This window comes from Oryzias melastigma, linkage group LG2, assembly GCF_002922805.2.
Source record: "Oryzias melastigma strain HK-1 linkage group LG2, ASM292280v2, whole genome shotgun sequence".
In the NCBI taxonomy this organism is placed as follows: domain Eukaryota; kingdom Metazoa; phylum Chordata; class Actinopteri; order Beloniformes; family Adrianichthyidae; genus Oryzias; species Oryzias melastigma.
In genome coordinates this window covers 20016247-20035639 of record NC_050513.1, presented here as the reverse complement: position 1 = coordinate 20035639, position 19393 = coordinate 20016247, and the positions used below count along the sequence as shown (strand labels likewise).

The 19393-nt window shown below is 39.4% G+C and overlaps 2 protein-coding genes across 3 annotated transcripts in view; one reads left to right on the top strand and one right to left on the bottom strand.

Annotated features, from left to right (window-relative positions):
- Positions 1 to 3217: 3217 nt before the first annotated feature.
- ankrd10a (ankyrin repeat domain 10a) lies at positions 3218 to 18268 on the bottom strand. Of its 2 annotated transcripts, none has more exons than XM_036216196.1 (6): positions 17989 to 18268; positions 16081 to 16233; positions 14556 to 14647; positions 4346 to 4578; positions 4028 to 4105; positions 3218 to 3951 (listed from the first exon to the last, which is right to left on the bottom strand). In XM_036216196.1, exons 1-6 carry the CDS (start codon positions 18184 to 18186, stop codon positions 3602 to 3604), a joined length of 1104 nt encoding a protein of 367 aa, XP_036072089.1. In that variant the 5' UTR covers positions 18187 to 18268; the 3' UTR covers positions 3218 to 3601. The 2 variants fall into 2 exon arrangements, with proteins under 2 accessions (XP_036072089.1, XP_024121008.1); XM_024265240.2 differs by having other exon boundaries at positions 3218 to 3948; positions 17989 to 18266.
- Positions 18269 to 18642: 374 nt separating this feature from the next.
- Positions 18643 to 19393, top strand: part of LOC112142006 (heat shock transcription factor 2 binding protein) — an 8346-nt gene continuing 7595 nt past the window's right edge. The window contains exons 1-2 of the mRNA XM_024265241.2: positions 18643 to 18804; positions 18964 to 19060. Coding sequence (XP_024121009.1) covers positions 19022 to 19060 — 39 coding nt within the window. The 5' untranslated portion in view covers positions 18643 to 18804; positions 18964 to 19021. The remainder of the gene's footprint in view (positions 18805 to 18963; positions 19061 to 19393) is intronic.

Below are 19393 nucleotides of genomic sequence, written 5' to 3'. Positions count from 1 at the left end.
AGCTAAAAACTTTACAGTCTCTGGAAAAATCTAGATGAGTGACTCACAATCAAAGTGTGACTTTTGTTTTCGTTGGAGATTTTTAAACAAAAAACAAGGAGGTTTTCAGGAACCACACAAACGCAGTTAAAGCCCAATGGGATCACGATCCAGATCGTGGTGGTCTTCTCAAGGGTGAAGCTCATCTGAAGGGACCAAATGAAAGTAGTGTATCTAATCCAGAGGTCGGGAACCTTTAACAGTAAAAGAGCCATTTGGTCTCGTTTTCTACTGATCAAAACCTAGAAGGAGCCATATATTTACCTTTTACCTTTAGAAGAGGCCAAATTAGCCAAAAAATCTGGCTTGTTACTTAATTACTCCAAATTAGCATAACATTTCTCAGTAAATTAAATCAACCAAAAATGTTAGCATGTTGCTAAAATAAAACTAAATTAGCACTAAAACTCCAGTAGATAACAAATTAGCCAAAAATGTTAGCTTATATTGCTAAAATATTAGCTAAACTCCAAATTAGCATAAAAAAACTAATTAGAGACCAAATTACCCCTAAAAGCTAGCTTGTTGTTTAATTACTAGCTGAACTCCAAAATAGCCTCAAATTCCTCAGTAAACTAAATAAATCAACATAGGTTTTGAAGCATTAATGGCCGTGGAACAGCAGTGCAACAGGAGTTTCAGTGCAAGATCCGGCCGTGGAGCTAGCGCCGGCTTGGACACCGAAATCCCGCGTTGGTGCTACGAGTGTAGCATGGCCGTTCCCCCTGCTAGTCTGTGTTTGTATCACTGCTTACAGCATCCGTTTGGTGGCTGAACGCGCCCGTGTGAACCCCCTGTTGGTATTACCCGTCGGACGCGCTTACATGGGATTAAGCCGTGCTCTGGCAGTGGAATGTTAGCGCATCTCTTTTTTTTTTTGTTTTGTTTTTCTCTCCTTTTCTGCTCTGTTGTTTCCTCTAGTTCAGGGGTCTGCAACCTGCGGCTCCAGAGCCACATGTGGCTCTTGTATCTGTCCATGGTGGCTCTCTGGCCGAAGAAAAATAAAATAATAGTAATTAAAATAATAGAGTTTAGTTTCTGTTTTGCAACATGCTAACTTTTTTTTGCCAGTTTGTTGTCTACTGGGGGTTTTAGGCTAATTTAGAGTTTAGCTTCTACAACAGTTTTTTGACTAATTAGTTTACTGAGGAATTTCATGCTAATTTGGGGTTTAGCTAATATTGCTGATGTTCTTGGCTAATTTGTTATCTACTTAAGTTTTTTTGGAATACTTCAGAATTTAGCTTCTATTTTAGCAACATGCTAACATTTTTGACAAATTTAGTTTACTGAGGAATTTTAAGCTATGTTAGAGTTTAGCTAGTAACTAAGCAACAAGCTAGCTTTTTTGGCTAATTTGGTCTCTTGGAGTTTAGCTAATATTTTAGCCATATATGCTAACATTTTTGGCTAATTTGTTATCTTCTGGGGTTTGTAGGCTAATTTAGAGTTTAGCTTTTATTTTAGCAACATGCTAATATTTTTGGCTGATTTTATTTACTGATGAATTTTATGCTAATTTGGAGTTCGGCTTTTCATTTAGTGATGATCTAGATTTTTCGCTAATTTGGCCTCTACTAATGGTAGATGGTATAAATGCTTAAAAAATCTAATCTTGAGACATGCAAGTTTCTTTTTATATTTTTGCTGTTGTTCAGGCTAAAAATATTTTAAATAATTCACATTTATTAAAAAACTAAAACAAAAAACAAAAAAAACAAAAAGGTCATGAATCCAAATTCAATTTTTTAAAGGCTAAAGTAAGACTACATGGCTCCTTCTAGGTTTTGATAAATGGAAAACAAACCCAAATGGCTCTTTTACAGTTAAAGGTTGCGGACCCCTGCCCTAGTTGTTTCATTATTATTTTTTGTATTGTTTTTTTGTTTATTTTTACTTTTATTTTATTTACAATGTCTGCCCTCTTATGTATGTTTGCCCTAATGTGTTAAAAAAACAATAAAAAGAAAAAAAGTTAGCGCGTTAAGCACGTGTGGCAGATTTTTCCAAATTTTTACCGGTGATACGGCCGTCAAATCCTGTGGGACCGGACCTTGAAAAGCTACACAATAGGCTGGTTGCATCAGCCCAATCTTCATCACACTAAAGCAACCAACACTGGAACAGCTCAAATTCAAGATAAGATTCAAGAAAAACAGGAAAATACAGGAATTGGATTAAAAAAGACCCAAACACAAGATGTTTAAAGAATAAAAGTGAGAAAATAGTTGCCCACAAAACTTAGAAAATATCTTTTTTGGTTCTTACTTTTCCCTTTTTTGTAGTATTTACATATTTGATATGTTAAACAAACCCAGATTTTATACTTTTCAACATAAATTCACCAAACTTCGCAACACAAGCAACAGAACAGGAGAAAACTGGATCAAAAATATGTTAAAAAGTCGCTGAAAAATGGAATGACAAAACTTGATGGAACTCATCCACAAAATGAGGTAAAAAACTTGTAATTGACATTGTTGAAAGGGTGCCATCTTGAAGTCTCAGAGGAAGTGACGCATAACCTTTTGCTTTTCTTGAAACTCCTCCCACTGCCTCAGATGACTCTTGGATTCTGCTTTAAAAAGTCGTTGATGATTTAAGGGTGACTGAAGTTAGAAAGTGCTGACATCTTTTCTGAAATTCAACCAAATCACAAATGGATTGCTAATTTCCTGATGACATGGTTAATTTAGTTTTATTTGTATTAATATTTTGTCTGTAGTTCAAGTTATTTACGCACAAACTGATAGATCAGACGCCTCAATCAAAGTAGGCGGAGCTTGATAACCCCAAATCCAACATACTTGACAGATTTTGTGTAGCACACCTTTAAATGGAAGGGGTGTGGCCTTCCAACAAGCTCGTTCCTGATTGGTGGGAGTGGTTGCTATAGTAACGTTTACTGCTTACTGACGTCGTCTGGCTCCAACATGGAAAAAAAAAAAATACAAAAAAAAAGACTTCTTTTGGTTGCATTTTCTATGGATGACATCACAATCACTCAGTCCAGTTCTCCTGAGCAGTCAATATTGTTTGCTTCCAGCCATCAATAAAGAATTACCAAAATAAAAGCATCTCCACTGGTTTCTGTGAAACCTCTTGAAGCTTTTGACCCAAACCAGCAAACGTTTGGCTTCAAATCTTCTGAAACCCGAAGAAAAACAAGAGACTGGAGTTTGTCTGAAAATGCAAAACTAATTTATTCTCAGGAAAAGCAGGAAAAAGGTAGAAAATGAGCTTCATCGTGCTGCTGTAAGGCAGTTTTGGGGGACGGCGTGCCCGCCCCCACAGGTTACAAAAAAGGTGGTCTTCAGTGCATTACAGAGAATGACAGTACAGCTCTGCGTAAACCCGACCTACAACATAAATACTTCAGACACAACCTTCCCTTTGGTACGTCAGGAGTCTCCCAGCTCCTCAAGGACAGAGCTAACTAAACACACACCAGTCTGGAGAACCCTCCAGTCCTGGAGAACACTAGAGCGAGCGGGAACATCAACAGTAGGCAGGACCTGTAGTGAGGTGAACGTCGGGTTGGCAGCTCGGAGGACTCGGTTCTTCAAGCTTGTAGGGCTGATGAGCGGCGGAGGAGGACGGGGGCCCCCGCTGGCGGCGGTTTGCTGCCGTCGCTCAGGTCCTCCGCCGTGTCCCCGAAGCCGTGGAAGTGTCCGTACTGCAGCAGGTCCCCACCGCCCGCCTCCATCAGGCTCCACCAGTCGGAGCGATGGGTCACGGCGCCGCTGGCGTCGCCGCCCAGGTGGAGGGAGCCGCACATGTCCGCCGAGGGTTTCTGCGAGGACGCCCGGTGGGTGCTGGGACTGTCCAGAGGTGGGGGGAGGCTGGCGGCTTGCTCGGAGTCTCCCAGGATGGGAGACGAAGGAGGAGGGGGGCAGCCAATGGTGGGGTCTGCTTAAAATAAAAGTTAGAATCAACTCCGTTAGAGCGCTCCAAGTCCTTCATCACAGGAAAGGAGGCGGAGACTCACCTGAGCTTTGCTCCAGGTTCATGCCTTCCTCCTCCTCCTCTTCCTCACCTGCACTGCTCTGCATCTGCTCCAATGCACCTGCAGACAGACAACAAGATCTGAAAAAACGAGCTCCAAAACAGCTCTAAAGCCCCGCCCACTTTTGGGCCTTCTCAAAATAAAACATTCTGGAAAGGTAAAGAAAACGGTTTTGGAGACACAAATCTGTTGTGAATTTAGATCGTTATATTGAAATAGATTAGAATTTAGCTAGCATGGGTAGCTACATTTTTTTGATGGATGCCGGTGGTCGGCCTGCTCGGCTGAAGGCGGTCTTACCGTCAGCTCTCTTGGCTTTCTTCACGTGTCGACCTTCCACGGAGTTCTGCTGCCTCTTCCTGCCGAGCGGCCGCTGACTGCCGGGAGCCCGGTCGTCCCCCTGCACCCTGTGAGCGTGGAGCTCCCTGAGGTGACCCAGGCGGGTCTGGGCTTTGGAGATGAAGCAGAAGCAGTCGTGGAAGCCGTTGGCGTGCGCCAGGTCTGCCGCCGTCTGTCCGTTGGCATTCCTTAAACTGAGGACAGACGGGAGGTTTCAGAGAACTCGACGGCGTTCTGAACTTACCACTAGCTGATAAGATAATTCTAATTCTAAAATAAAAAAAAGGTTTTAGACTCAACAGTTTGACTCAAATATGTAGTTAGTTATTTCTGAAGTCAGTCAGATTAATCAAATTTAAGAATTACTTTAAAAATGTTATAAAAAAACAGAAATCTACTGCTGTTGTAAAATAATTTCATTTAGAAAACGTATTTTTTATTTAAATGTCAATAAAAAACTTAAAATGTTTAATTTAAATTCTTAAATATTAAACGTACCAGATACATTTATTAAGGAGCTAATTAAAGACTTCATGCATTGTTAGCCATTGTGCTAATACCTGAGCAAATCTTTTATTTTTATCTCAAATTTCATAAGAATTAAGATTTTTTTTATTTCTCTGTGTGAGTGATGCACAGCGTCACATTTACTAAATTATCTTTAATAGAGCAAAAGAAAACATATTAGTTCACCAACTCAAATTAGCTACAAGTTTAGGTTGATACAAGATTAGCATAGTAGCATTCTTGCACGCAGACCCACATATACATATATACGTATGTATATAACACATAAGTAAAATATTTTACAACAAATTCATGCTTTAACAAATGCTGAGGACAAACAAATTTAACTGATTTGTCTTTTTAAAACCTTATTTTGGCTAAAGTAGAGGGTGGTGGTAGAATGTATTATGCTAAGGATTAGCTAACACAAAGTTACATCCGAACCTTTTGGTCCAAATATTTATACATTTGGCGATGTGTTAGTGTGTGATGATTTTGCTTAAATACCTGTACATTTATGTGATGTAATAACTAACCAAAATATAACCTGAACAATGTACAGTTGTGCTAATGTCTTTACATACCCTGGAAGAAATTAGGATTTCTTGGTCATAGAGAAAACATTTTTACTCACTCATAGTTAGTGGTTGGGTGAAGCCATTAATTCTCAAAAAATAACAAAAAAAACGTTCTTTTGAACTCAAAAGTGTACATACTCTGATGACTTTGTTCTGAAAATGTGCACACGAGCGAATGCAGAAGGGTTTGAATGGCGGCTAAAGGTAACTATCCTCACCTGTGACCGGTTTTAAATGTGTGAGGACTAAAGGTCTTGGAGTTTCTGGACTCCCAACAGACCCTTGCACTCTTCATCCAGGGCTGCATTAACATTTCTAGATACTGAGTCAAGGGGAACGCCGGAGAGCCATCAAAAGATCTATGGGAAAAGGTAACCGAACTGTACAAAACAGGAAAGGGACATGAGAAGATATCCAAGCAACTGAGAATGCCACCAGCAGTGTGCAAACGTTGATCAAGAAGTGGAAAGGGAGGAGTTCTGTCGGGTCCTGCAAAGCCTTGAGTGAAGGCCTAAAACTATCTGCAATAGAGAAATGGGAATTGTCTGTAACTGTCAACCTTCCAGCAGTTCTGTCTGACAGGGTAACGGAGTTACCCAAAGAAAGGACGCAATGAAAACGCTGGAAATAACTTCAGCTTTGATCCAGGACTCTCTGAAAACTGTGGTGTGGAGGTTTCAAGATGTCCAATAAGGAGTCAGAGGAAAAATGGGAGGCATGGTTGAGTCACTAGAGGAACGCCTTTGTGTGTAATTCCCAGAGGTGGGACCAAGTCATCATTTTGCAAGTCCGAGTCAAGTCCCAAGTCTTTGTCCTCAAGTCCGAGTCAAGTCCCAAGTCAAAAGCACTCAAGTCCCAAGTCGAGTCACAAGTCAAGACCAACAAGTCTCAAGTCGAGTCACAAGTCCTACTATTAATGTTTCAAGTCATTTCAAGTCATTTAAAAAACAATGTAATATTAATTACACAGATCATGTGTGCCTTTAAGAACTGTATTTTACAAGCATTTTAGCTAAATTCCCACTGAGTTGATGCATCTCCACTTCAAAAATCCAAAATAATTTCTCTATAACAAAAACGCAGTTAACCACATTTGAAATGTGGTAAGATGGAGACAGCAGGGAACCAGGGTAGTCTGGATATTTAAGGGGTCATACCATGATTTTCTTAAGCCTTTCAGAGTGAACTATATCCATATATACGATCATATATTACCTTTGGAACACTAAAAAACACATTTATGAAATACTACCAGTTATTTTCTTTAGTTTTTGTCCTATCCGGAAGTAAAACAACTAAATTCCTGAGGCTCCGCCTGCTGCTGCGTGTGGCTGCCGCCCATTTGATTTCATTCTAGAGCCAGCAGTGTGTATTTGATTTTTCCTTCAAAAATAAATATCTTTTTTTTTCAAAGATGGATGCACATACCATATATCTGCCCTTAGTAGGCCCGGCCATCGCTACACTTCTTCACAACAAAAATACACTCAAGACTGTGCCCAATGGGGGGTCTTAAAGGAGCCCCGCATCTAAAGTAACAAACTGTTTGAGCTGGAATTTATTCAAGACACAACAGGAAGATATACGATATTCTGCATCTAAAATGAAAGTGTTTTTTGCCGATCATCATTAGCTCTGTGGAGAAATTCGGCGTTGGTGTTAGACTGGGGGCGGAGCTATCAGAGCATACGCTTCCTAAAAGGGGCGGTCTCACTCTGTGACATCAGATCATGAGGACCCGCTCGTTTTCGTGGGTATGGGAGGGGCTGCTGCTAACAGCGCAGTTTGTAGAGGATTTATGGTAATCAGAAATGCATGAGTGAATCAAAATACCGCTTTGGAGTTCTTTATATGAGGAATGAACATTAAAATACACTTAAAAGCTCAAAAAGTTGGTTTTTCATGGTATGGTCCCTTTAAATCCCCTCACTACAGACCAGTGATGTGCACTTAAGCCTGTGGGTGATGAGGTACTGACTCTTTCAGTCTAAATTAATAAACCACTATATTTATCAACTTATGATTCTGTTTCATATCAGCATGTTTTTTATAAACAGAGCGGATAAAAGAAGAAGAACTGAGGAAGAACATAAAATGCAGAGTGGTTTAGTTTGACTCCAAAAAACAAAACAAAATATATGAATAGTATATCTAGGTTTATGTTTAACATTTCTGTTGTGAAATTATTTTTTGTTGTTTGGAAAATTTTTTTTTTTTATTCAGTACAAAATTTCTGTCAACTTACTGTCAAAATATCTCACATTAAGTTAACAGGAGTTAAGTTAAATTCTGTATTCAAGACAGAAAAGTAGGATTCAAAACAAAAATGCTAAATGTAAAACTAAATGTGGTGTATGCATGTATATATATATGTATATATATTTATAAAGTGACTTTAAACTAAATTTTATGTATAAATATATACTGCAAAGTTATGCACAAAATACTACTTTGTTCATGCTGTACTTGAACAGGAAATACGGAGATTATGAGTATATTCATGATTAAATTCATTAGAATTAAATAACTTGTATTTATGGTGGACAAATCTCTTTTTTATATAGCAGGTGAAACACTAAAATAAAGACATGCAAACTCAAAACTCTTTAAGCAGTAAATGTAAATATTTTGTCAATGAAAAAAGGAAGGAACAGCAAATATTCAAGAGGGAATGTGACCCCCAGAGAAAGAGGATGTTTTTTTCTCTGAAACACACCACAAAGCATTAAGGCAGCAACAGTGGTAAACCGAAAAATAGGGAAAGAAAGAACCCTCATGCAGCATCTCTGTGAATTCTATAATACGTTTGCTGGATTTCTATCAGAAAACAACCGAGCCCGCCCCCCAGCAGCCCTGCTGTCCCGCTATGATCACTCGCGTCCCGCCCAGATCCAGGTAAAGATCTGAGTGGTGGAAATGTCCAAATCACCTGTTGTCACTCTGTGATTATACCGAGCTGCACGGTGTCCCAGTGATAACAGAGTTCACCTCCCATTCATTTAACTGCAGCTAGCGGTTAGCCGCTAAGCTAGCGCCAGCTTTCACTCAGAACTTACTTGATTTTGCTGCTCCTACAGTCAGATGAAGTTGGTTGTTGTTGAATCTCTGTGAGTAATCCTTTAATCCACATGCTCTGCAAACTGCAAACCGTTTGTTGTTGACGATCTATAAACTTTTATGCCAGAACTAAAAACACCGGCAAACAGGAACTCGCGCTTTTAAAGGGGAGGCGGGACTATGTTTTTCTGCAATATGATTGGTTGGGCTATCACATCAATCAAACGTGGCTCTAATTTGATTGGATGTTGGGCCGAAACACGAATGTACACATGCACGGACAGAGGACCGTGGCGCGCGGCTTTTTGTCGATATACTTTATAATATACTTTATAATCCGTGGATTTAGGGGAAAAATAGCAAGTCTTTCCGAGTCAGAGGGCTAAAGTCCGAGTCAAGTCACAAGTTATGTATATCAAAGTCCGAGTCAAGTCACGAGTCAGAGGTAGGAAAGTCCAAGTCGAGTCTAAAGTCGTCAAATTCATGACTTGAGTCTGACTCGAGTCCAAGTCATGTGACTCGAGTCCCCACCTCTGGTAATTCCTCAAAATAACTCAATAACATAATTACAAAGTAATTTAGAGTCATGAGACGAAGATTGAACTTCTTGGTCACAACATTAAACACTACATTTGTAGAAGTCAACAAGGCCTAAGATGAAAATAACACTATTCCTACTGTGAAACATGGAGGTGGATCGCTGATGGTCTGGGGATGTGTGAGCTACAAAGGAAACGTGGTCAAAGCTGAGATGAATGCAGCACGTTATCAGAAAGTACTGCACTCTTCACCTCAGAGGCAGCATATGGGACGTACTTGGACATTTCAACAACCCCAAACACAAGCCCACTACCACCTGCCACTGGTTCCAGCAGAACAAGGTGAAGGTTCTGGAGTGTCCGTCTCAGTCTCCTGACCCACTGATCCACTCTGGACAAGAAAATTCAAGTAAGAGTTTAAAGGAACTTGAGGTTTTCTTCCAAGAAGGATGGTCTGCTTTACCACGAGAGATAATATAGAATCTCCTCCACAAGAGACTTCAAGATGTGCTGCTAATTGATGTAAAAGAAGGTAAAGCAAGGTATCAAGAACTGGAGAACCTTTGAATTTGGTAAGTTTGTGTTGTCACTACGATTGAAAAGGATAAACGGAATTTTCTGACAATAATTGGTTTCACCCAACCACCAACGATAAATGTGTTATCATTTGTATTCTTTAAAAATATGATAATTCTTAATACCTTCCAGGGTATATAAACTTATGAGCACAACTGTATCTTTCAAACCCAATATAGAATAAGATAAAAACATGAGCTAATCTTTGTAGTTATGTGCTAACTTTTAGCATGAGAAACCTACATTAACAATGTATACAATGAATGCCTGTTAAGCTAATATTACGTTAAGATTTTAATTTATTTTTACTTGTGTTTTAATTCTTTTGTATAATGTACGTTTTTGTTTACATTTGGAACTCAAGTCAAATTCTATTGCATTGAATAATAATTTTATTGAATGGACAAAACATCAATATTCAGCATCCTATCATTGTCAATTCAGACTAAAACCAAACATTAGTAATTGTTAAGATGTTTTGGTTAATGAGGCTCACTACAATTCAAAAATGTAGTAGGTAAATTTAAAACGTTACTTTAATTAGAAAGCCTTTTTAATATTTTTTTTTACTTTTTTGATGCGAGTACGGAAGCTGAAAAAAAGCCTGCCCTAATTTTTTTAGGCATTTTCTCGTGATAACAAAATCCACTATCGCGTTATCACAAAAAAGCTAAATTCAATAGAGAGACTTAAAACAGGTAAAGTCTGTGCGTCCTAGTGCGGGAAAGGTAGAGAGGGACTTGTTATCATGAGAAAACAAAATATTTTTGTGATAATGAGATCCACTCTCTCATTATCATGGGAAACGAAATTCCTTAAAGACACTTAAGACAGGTAAAATCTCTGTTTCAGTGTGGGAAAGGTAGAGAGGGACTCGTTATCACGAGAAAACAAAATATGTTATTTTCGTGATAATGAGATCCACTCTCTCATTATCATGGGAAAACAAAATTCCTTAAAGACACTTAAGACAGGTAAAATCTCTGTATCAGTGTGGGAAAGGGAGAGAGGGACTCCTTATCACGAGAAAAAAAAAACATTTGTTTTCTCTTGATAATGAGATCCACTATCTCATTATCACATGAAAACAAAATTTGTCAAGAGACTTAAGAAAGGTAAAATCTCTGTCTCAGTTTGGGAAAGAGAGAGGTACTCGTTATCACAAGAAAATAAATTGTTTTTTTTCCCCTGATAACGCGGTTGATTATCTCATTATCACGATAAAATGAAATTCCTTAAGGGGACTTGAGACAGGTAAAGTCTTGGTGTTTCAGTGCGGGAAAGAGAGAGAGGGACTCGTTATCACATGAAAATGATTTGTTTTCTCATGATAACCAGACAGTAGGTCTCATTATCAGGGAAAAAACAAAAAAAGTGAGGCAGGCCATTTTTGTCTTTTATATACAAGTGTTGTAGCATAAGTATATTTTCCTCTATCTGAGCTGAATTCTTGAACTAGCTTGATTTAATTCCCAAAGCAGCTGAACTCTAAGCTTCCAGGTGGACAACATTTTCCGGGAACATTCACAGGTTAGGCATGCAGTTAACCACGTAGGCATGCAGTTAACCACGTGACAGGAAACGTCCTCTCTGAAGGCCGTCTCTTCAGGAAGTACCTCGCCAGTTAGCCAGATGCAGCGAGCGGAGGAGCGAGTGGCAGAGCTGCGATGCTGGCAGGGGCGCGGAGGTAGAGTCCGCAGCGCCTACTTCCTCTTTCTGGGATTAATCCAGAAAAGAAAAGCATGCTCAAACACCAGAACGAGTTTGGAAAAGCAGCTCACAGTTGTCCTCTGGTCACACAAAACAGCAGATAGATTATTGAAAAACACAACGGCGTTGGGTTCAACTCAGCATGTGTGTGAAGCAGGGCAGTATTACGTCCTTTTGATGTAAAACTGAAAAGCTCATGGTGCGTCTCTGTTCCCAACCAATGGACCACAATATGTCTCAGAAGCATCAATAGTTACGATTATTGCTAAATGTGTGTATTTAAGTGATAAAATATTTAGCTTTTCCCCATTTTTGATATGCCCTTAAGTGCTCTTGAGCAACAATTTTGAAGATTTAGCATTTTTAAATTGCGTATATTTCAACCTCGTATGGACCATCGTCGGAAAAATGTTTTATTTTCCAATTTCTACTTCAGTTTTGATGTAATATTGACTGATAATTTAATAATGAATTGTTTTACCGTCTATTTATTAGAAAACTTTTTAGGGATTTTAGTATAGTTTGGGGTTTCAAACTAATCAATGAAATAGTAGATTCTGATAAATACAGTAACTGCATTTTTAGCACAATAAGGCACACTGGGAATCATGGGTACCTCATGATACGATACGATACACAATACATGGTTCGTGGTATTGTTGATATCTGATAATGCAATAATTGGTTAAAAACAACCGTGTAAGCCACTCTTGCAACGTGTGCCCCATCTACCTCCAAAGAATGACAATTAAAACTGTCAATGAATGATCCATTTTAAAACTTGCATCGTTAATAAGGTGCAACAAACTAAAAAGGCGCATCAAGTGAGACAAGAGTCAGAGATAAGTCTGTCTGCCTGTCAGTCAGACTTCACAGTAACACAGTAGCTCCACGTTAGCCCCGATAGAAGTGTAAGCGTATTTACAACACCCGTAAAGCTAATGAGACACCGAGCGTGTGGCATGCTATACACAAGTTCTTGAACGCGCCTTCAGCCCATGGTGTTCACAATGGGCAAGCAGGGAGGGGCTTCTTCTTCTTCTTTTTGTGAAGTTTGCTGGCGCATGTCCGCCACCTACAGTTGGTGCAAAATCAAGTTGGTGCGAAATTGAAGTGATACAAATCTGAGAATCTTGTTCTTTTTTTTAGTTAGCTCGTTTCTTTAAATTATATACATTTTGGATTATTTAAATTTCATAAAACAATTCAGAATCGTAATCTATGCTTCTAATAATCAATCATTTCCCCCACCCCTAGTCACTAGCAAGTCAGAGTCCCTGATTGGTCAAAGGTCGACATGGTTTAGCTTTCAATGTGCATTTGGTCGTTTTTTTGTACATGAAGTCTGAAAACGACATAAAAACTTGAGTTGAGCTGTGTGAGTTTTGAACATAAAAGCCCAAAACCCGCTCACTCGGCTTCACACGGACTGTTCATTGGAAGTGGTCACTCCAATACGTATTTCCGAGCCCGGACGTCACTGAAGACGCCGTGTTTTCTGTGTGTTTACAAATCTCAACCCACCCATCTGTGTTTCTGTGCACAGACTACAATAAGCCCCTCCCCCCATACAGTTGCCAAGTTAAATACTTAAAACAGAAGCATAGACCAACATCTTACGACAGGTTGAGAGGACGATGCTCTTATAGCCCGATACGCAGCTTTTGATTCATGAAATTGATAAATAAGGATTTCTCTAAAACATACAACACTAAATCAACAACGTATTTACTGTACAGGTATGGTACTATAGTGACTTTATTTGAGTCAGATTACCAAAAGAACTGAAATATTTCAACCAGATTCAAGAAAGTGAAGCTGAAAGTTGTGTAAAAACGTAAAACTTTACTGAGAATTAGCATCGACTGTTTCCTACATCCCTGATTCAGATCACGTTTGTCTAGAACTCTATCCTGATGGATCAACGGCGCCAATCCAACATTGTGGACAGAACCACAAACTAGCCTTACTCTACCATGAATTACTTTTATACTATTTTATACTTTCAGGTATACTGCAGGTCTGAGGAATCTTTACTTTATTTATTAATGAATGTTCTGAGGATCAGAGAGCCACATCTGAGCAGAAACACATGAGGTTCTCAGCTTTCCTGAGAGGTCATAGGTCACCGGAAACCCGTCATGTGACATGCAGAAAACACGCTCACTTCATATTAAACACAAAAACAGCATCATGGGGAAAAACGTCATGGAGCGTGAAAGTTAGTCAGCCCATTAGAACCTCTTCATGTCGTATGTCGGCATTTCAAAATGTGCCAATAAATCCAAAACTCTACTTGATTTAATGTTTCCACAAAGGGAAATGACTGATGAATGTTGTTCTTAATTATTTAGTTCTTATTAGTTCATCAGAGACAAATGATTCCCACTTTACTTTGACATTACTCTTCTAGAAGGTCACAAAAGGGGTTCACTTTGTTTTAAATCATAACTTTTCATGCACAAAAATGATTTAAATTGAAAATAAATGTAAAAAGATGATAATATCAGTACCAAAACATGCGATGATGTGGTTGGGAGTCTGAAAACATTTGACCGAATCCATTATTTTCATCTTTTGGACTTAATTTTTTATGGAAATGTGTGTCCAAATAAACCAAATTGGTCAAATTTAAGAGTTAATTTTAATTCAATTTTACATTTATTCTGCTTATGTTGAAATGCACTTAAAATGTGCATCTATTTAGTGGTTTGGAGCTATTTTAAACTCAATGAAAATTAATTCAATTATTTTTTTGAATGAAGAGTCTCATTAATAAGAGTGTTTAAATGAGAAACATGAAGTAAAACCACAAAAAAGGAATTTTGTGTTGCGGCTTTTTCCAAAAAAGACAAAACTAAAGTAGAACATTTTAAAGTTACTGATTTGTTTGTCGGTGTTCAGTCTGCATTCACACAGACACATTCAATCTGGATCTGGTCCGGTTTGTTTCTCTGTCCTATTTTGAATCTTCCCATGGATTTTTACTAAAGAAACCTGATCAGAGCTGAATGAATGGTAGAATGGAGCAGCTGATGGCGCCCCCATGTGGACAGGAACATAGTGGTTTTGTCATTGGTGGTTCAGTGTTTGGCTCCCCCTAGAGGACAGTGTGTAGAACCAAACCAAATGCAGGTGGAGCACAGACCAGCATGTCCAGCATACAAACGTTTGGTTCTCCTCAGTGACGTTCCTCATACTCACTGTGGTTCGGCGCCTGCTATCAGCAGGACCTGGACACAGTCCAGACTCCCGGAGCGAGCCGCCTTGTGGATGGGAGCTTCCCCCACGCAGTCCTGAACACACAGCAGACGCACGCTTAGGAGAGACACGGATGGAGGTCGCCAAATCTCAGAGGTTTGACCCTGAAGGTTTTGGAGGCCTTGTCCCCTTCTGATGCTACGTTCACGTCGCCCTCGGCAACCACATTCAAGCGACCACTTCCAATGAAAAGTCTACACAGACTCAAGTTTCACACTCATGCGTGGTAGGGCTGCCAACATTAGTCAACCAACTGACGACCAATTGCCCATTAAAATAGTCGACCAATATATAAGTCAATCAATCGACTATGCAAATAGTCAACGACCAATTGACGACTATCAAAATAGTAGATTAGTCCTCAATTTGTCGACTATCGGAATAGACGGCTACTAATTTAATAGTCGATTAGTCGTTACTATGTATTATATGGAGTCAGAGTGTAGTAAAGTTGAACAAAGTTGTGAAAAATTTACTTTTTTAATATCAGTCAGTGAGAGCAAAACTTTATCTTTAGTGAAAAATAGTCCTTGTTTCAGATGCTAACCCTGCTAGATTTTACTACCAGAAACTAATGAAGGACAGAAGCTGTTTGACTCATTAAAAGTTTATTAAACTATCATTTTAATTGTCTTTATTTTTAGTTAGTTTAAAGCTAACGATGGTTAAGATGTGTGCTTCACATCCACTTTGCGCGTGACGCCTATACTTTTGTGTCTATTGCCGTCTGTGGATGTATTGCCCTACCACCACTACCAGTTTCCTCTTGGGATCAATACATTGATTAACCAAAGACCCTCCTCTGATGTGGTGGTAAACCCTATCCACTATAGTGAAGACGCCAGCAATGAACCCAGTCGTTTTGTGGGATTTGCATCGACAAGCCTATTCCAACTGGAGGTGGCAATCACGTGCTAGAAAAAGAAGAAGAAGCCCCTCCCTGCTTGTCCAGTGTGAACACCCCAGGCTAAAGGACGTCAAATACCCGTTGTGTTTGTAGCTTGACCCTGAATCTTCTAGAGACCTTCACACCTGCTGAGAACTACACAGTCACACTGCAGGAACTCTGTGGATTTAGCTCAGCAGAGGATTACCAGACCGTAGAGATTAACTCATCAAGAGTTTAGCGGAGCTGGAGGGACTCCTCACTTCACCTGACGCTTTTTTAAAGATTCACTCATCTGGAAATGGACACACTACAGAGCTCAGATGATCCGTTCTGGACGTGCTACTGGTGATCAATCAGAACGTGGAGTGATCCGATACTACCAGTTTCTCAAAGTCATTGCTTTTGAGGGATTGTTGACTTTTATTTTGAAAATACAGAACAGGAAAATAAACATTAAGACCACTTAAAGTTATATTTAATTTTAATAGAATAATATCCAGTCAGAAACCTGAAACCTCATCACCCTGGTCAGGTGGTTGATGACGCTCAGGGCGAATGAAGGACTTCAGATCGACCCACCTGCTTGTTGATGTCGGCGCCGGCCTGCGTCAGCCACACCAGGCAGTGGGGGTGGCCTCCGAACGCGGCCGTGTGCGTCGGCGTCTGGTTGAAGCGGCTGGTGGGGGTGTTGACCTCGCAGCCCATCTGCACCAGGAGCACCACGCACTCCAGCTGTGGAGGAGAGGGCGGGAAACATCAGCCGACAGGACCGATTCCCCCGGAGAGGAAAACTTCACCAGAATATAGACGGGAAAAGATGAAAGACTTCGGCTGATTTAAGAAAAGTAGAGGTTGATGTGGGCGAAGTGGAACGGCGTCTAGCTGTAAATGTGGTTCTGTTGGGCCACACGCGCTGACAGTAGGACATCTAAACACCCCTCCCGACGAGGAACAACAGACCCGCAGCAGGTCAAACCCAGACGTGGTCTCCACAACAAACGCTGCTGTTAGCGCTCCACGAGAGGTCATCAGAGGTCAGCACTCTCCGCGCTCTCTCCGGCTCCTCCCAAAACCACGTCTTTAGTTTGACCTTTCTGTCGACTCTTTACACACACATGTATGGACTTCCTTTCCTTGACAAAGCAATGATTGAGTCTCGACAAGGTCAAGATTTAAAACTTAAAAAAGAATTTATGTATAAATCAATACAACCACTTCCATAACGGCAAATGACTAGAAAAACTCAATATTCCAATGGTATGAAAACTAAGAACTGTTGGTCATTTTGTCTTTATTTAAGGCATTTAAATTAAATAATCAGCATCTGTTGGTGTGCTCTGTATCCTTGTATCCTTTTTTTGGTTTATTGTTGAGAGTGAAAAACATTATGACTTTATTAAGTAAAAAGGGCAGAAATAATATTTTTTGGGGGGTGGAGCTGCACAAGAGGACCACAGACTTATTTTTCTTCTTTTTTACGTATGCGACTTTTTAAACGAGTGTTCTGGTTTTGAAGGAAACCTTTGTGTTTTCTGTGAAAATGAGGTGGAAACAATAGAATACGTGTTAAAACTACTCTGGTTCTCTTGTCTTAATTGGCTAATAGGAGTAAAAAAATATTACTTGAGATAATTAAAATAAAAATGTGTGATAGACTTCACAAGTAACACATTGAACTGTCAAATATTTAATTTACAAATGCAAATTCATAAAAGATTAAACTTAGCATAAACCAGCTGTTAAACTACTTTAAATTATATTCAACACCGGAAAAATAATTAGCCAAAGATTTTCTTATTTAATAAAACTTGTTTAAACTATTAAATTAATTCCCTCACAACTTTGCATTGTATTTTCTTTATTTTTGTTTTATATAGGTGTTATAATGCCCTTTAAATATGACATGATGGTGCTGTTAAAAAAAAAAAAACTTGCTAAACTGCTGCGCGGCACACAAACTAATCTTATTTTTAATTTAAACAAAGATTATAATTTCCAAAGGAAGACAATGAAAATGGAAAATGGTCTATTGACATTATTTTAAAAGTTTGATGAATATTTTATACTGTTATGACTATTATTTATTATGTTTATTTTCAAACAGTTAAAGGTCAATGCTCCGATTAAAAATTACAGTTTTTCAGCCAAATAAAAACTCTTCCGGGTTTAAATTTGGCGCCTAAACAACGATTGGCTAAAGTGAAGCCAATGAGAACTCGGCGTGGGCACTGCTTTAAAAAACTGGATTAAAACTTTATTGACACCAGGTAACCCAGACACAACAAATGAGATGAGAGCGGGTGAAGATGAAACATCACTAAAAGTACTTTACATTCGTCATCTGACCTCTTTACGAGGAGGTTCTACTTCAGGAACCTCACCAGAACAACAAACTCGCTTTTATTCGAGCGGAAGGATTTCACAGACACACTTTAGATCGCGATATTACTAAACTTTGAGTGTTTTTGCTGGAAGCTAAGCGCGTACCCGTCCGTAGTGAGCAGCCCAGTGAATGGGAGTCCATCCGTAGTAGGAGTCCTCAGCGGTCAGAGGAGCCCGGTTTGACAGCTGCTGCAGCAGCGGCACCAGAGCGGCCACATCCCCGTCCCGGCAGGCGCGGTGGACGGGGAACTGCGTGAAGAACACCTCCTCCCCGCACAGCTCGGCGGATAATCCCGCAGACATGGGGGAACGCGGAGCAGAGCGACCTGCGGCGCTTCTGCCTCGACGCCGACGTTCAAACAAAGGAAAGGTGGTCTGTGGTGCGTTTAAGGGCAGATCAAAAGTCGGAATTTCCATTTACATACAAGGAAAAGGCAAATAAAGACCTTCAAGAGACCCTGTTTTTTGTTGTTATTTATTTTTAAAATGTTTTTCAAACACTCTCAAATTTGATTAAATAACAAAACATTTGTAATAACCTAATCATTTTCTTTCTCTATTTTTTTCTTTTAATTATTTGATTTCTTGAAAATAAAAGCTTATTTTCCACTTGTTGTGACCCAGCTGCATGTAATCTCATGCGTGTATATTTATGGCTAAAATAATCCTAATTCATTTGAAGTATAGCTTTTAAAAAGCCGGTTAAAAGTTATTTTTTAATCATATCATGTCGATTCCGAGGCTCAGTGAAAGCAGCACACAGTCGTAGGCTTAAGTGCACGTCCGGAAAATGTCAAAGCGCGGACCGGATCATCCCGTCTGAGTATCAGAAGCTCCACGCGGGGCATCGGTAAAAGCACGTGACTGCACCGTCCACGACTGCACCGTCCACGAGGGCGCGCGGGAAAGTCGTCTTTAACAGTAAATGTTTAATTGGAGCTGTGATAATATTCGAGTTAATGATGTGTGTTTTGACCATTAACATGATTAAGCTAACTGCTGGGAAAGTTTAGCTAGCCAGTGTAAACAAAATAAATGACAAATTATGTATGTAACACTATTTTCTGTAATCATCTAAAGAGAAAGAAGAATCCATCTTCGAACCGCTAGAGGGCGCAATTCCACTGCTGCTTTCAAGATGGCTGCCAGTTTAGGCGGGAAACCACGGCGGCTAAAGGTGAGCGGTTTGTTATTTTACAATGAATCTTTAATACATAAAGTTAGCTAAGTTTTACCCACAGAATAAGCAAATTTAACCATTTGGTTTAATTTTTAAATTAATACACTTCATAAATGTATAGATGTTTTTTGTTAGCTTTAAAACTTTATTAACACAACTAACATCAGTTCTATTAGAAAGTTTTTATTGACACAATGAGAATCTGATGTGATTCGATGTTCATTTACGTACAATATGGTGATACGATATACAGCATGGTACAACTAAAGAAAGTTGAATCTTTATGGATGTTTTATATACATTTATTCGAAATTTATTGTCTTGTAATGA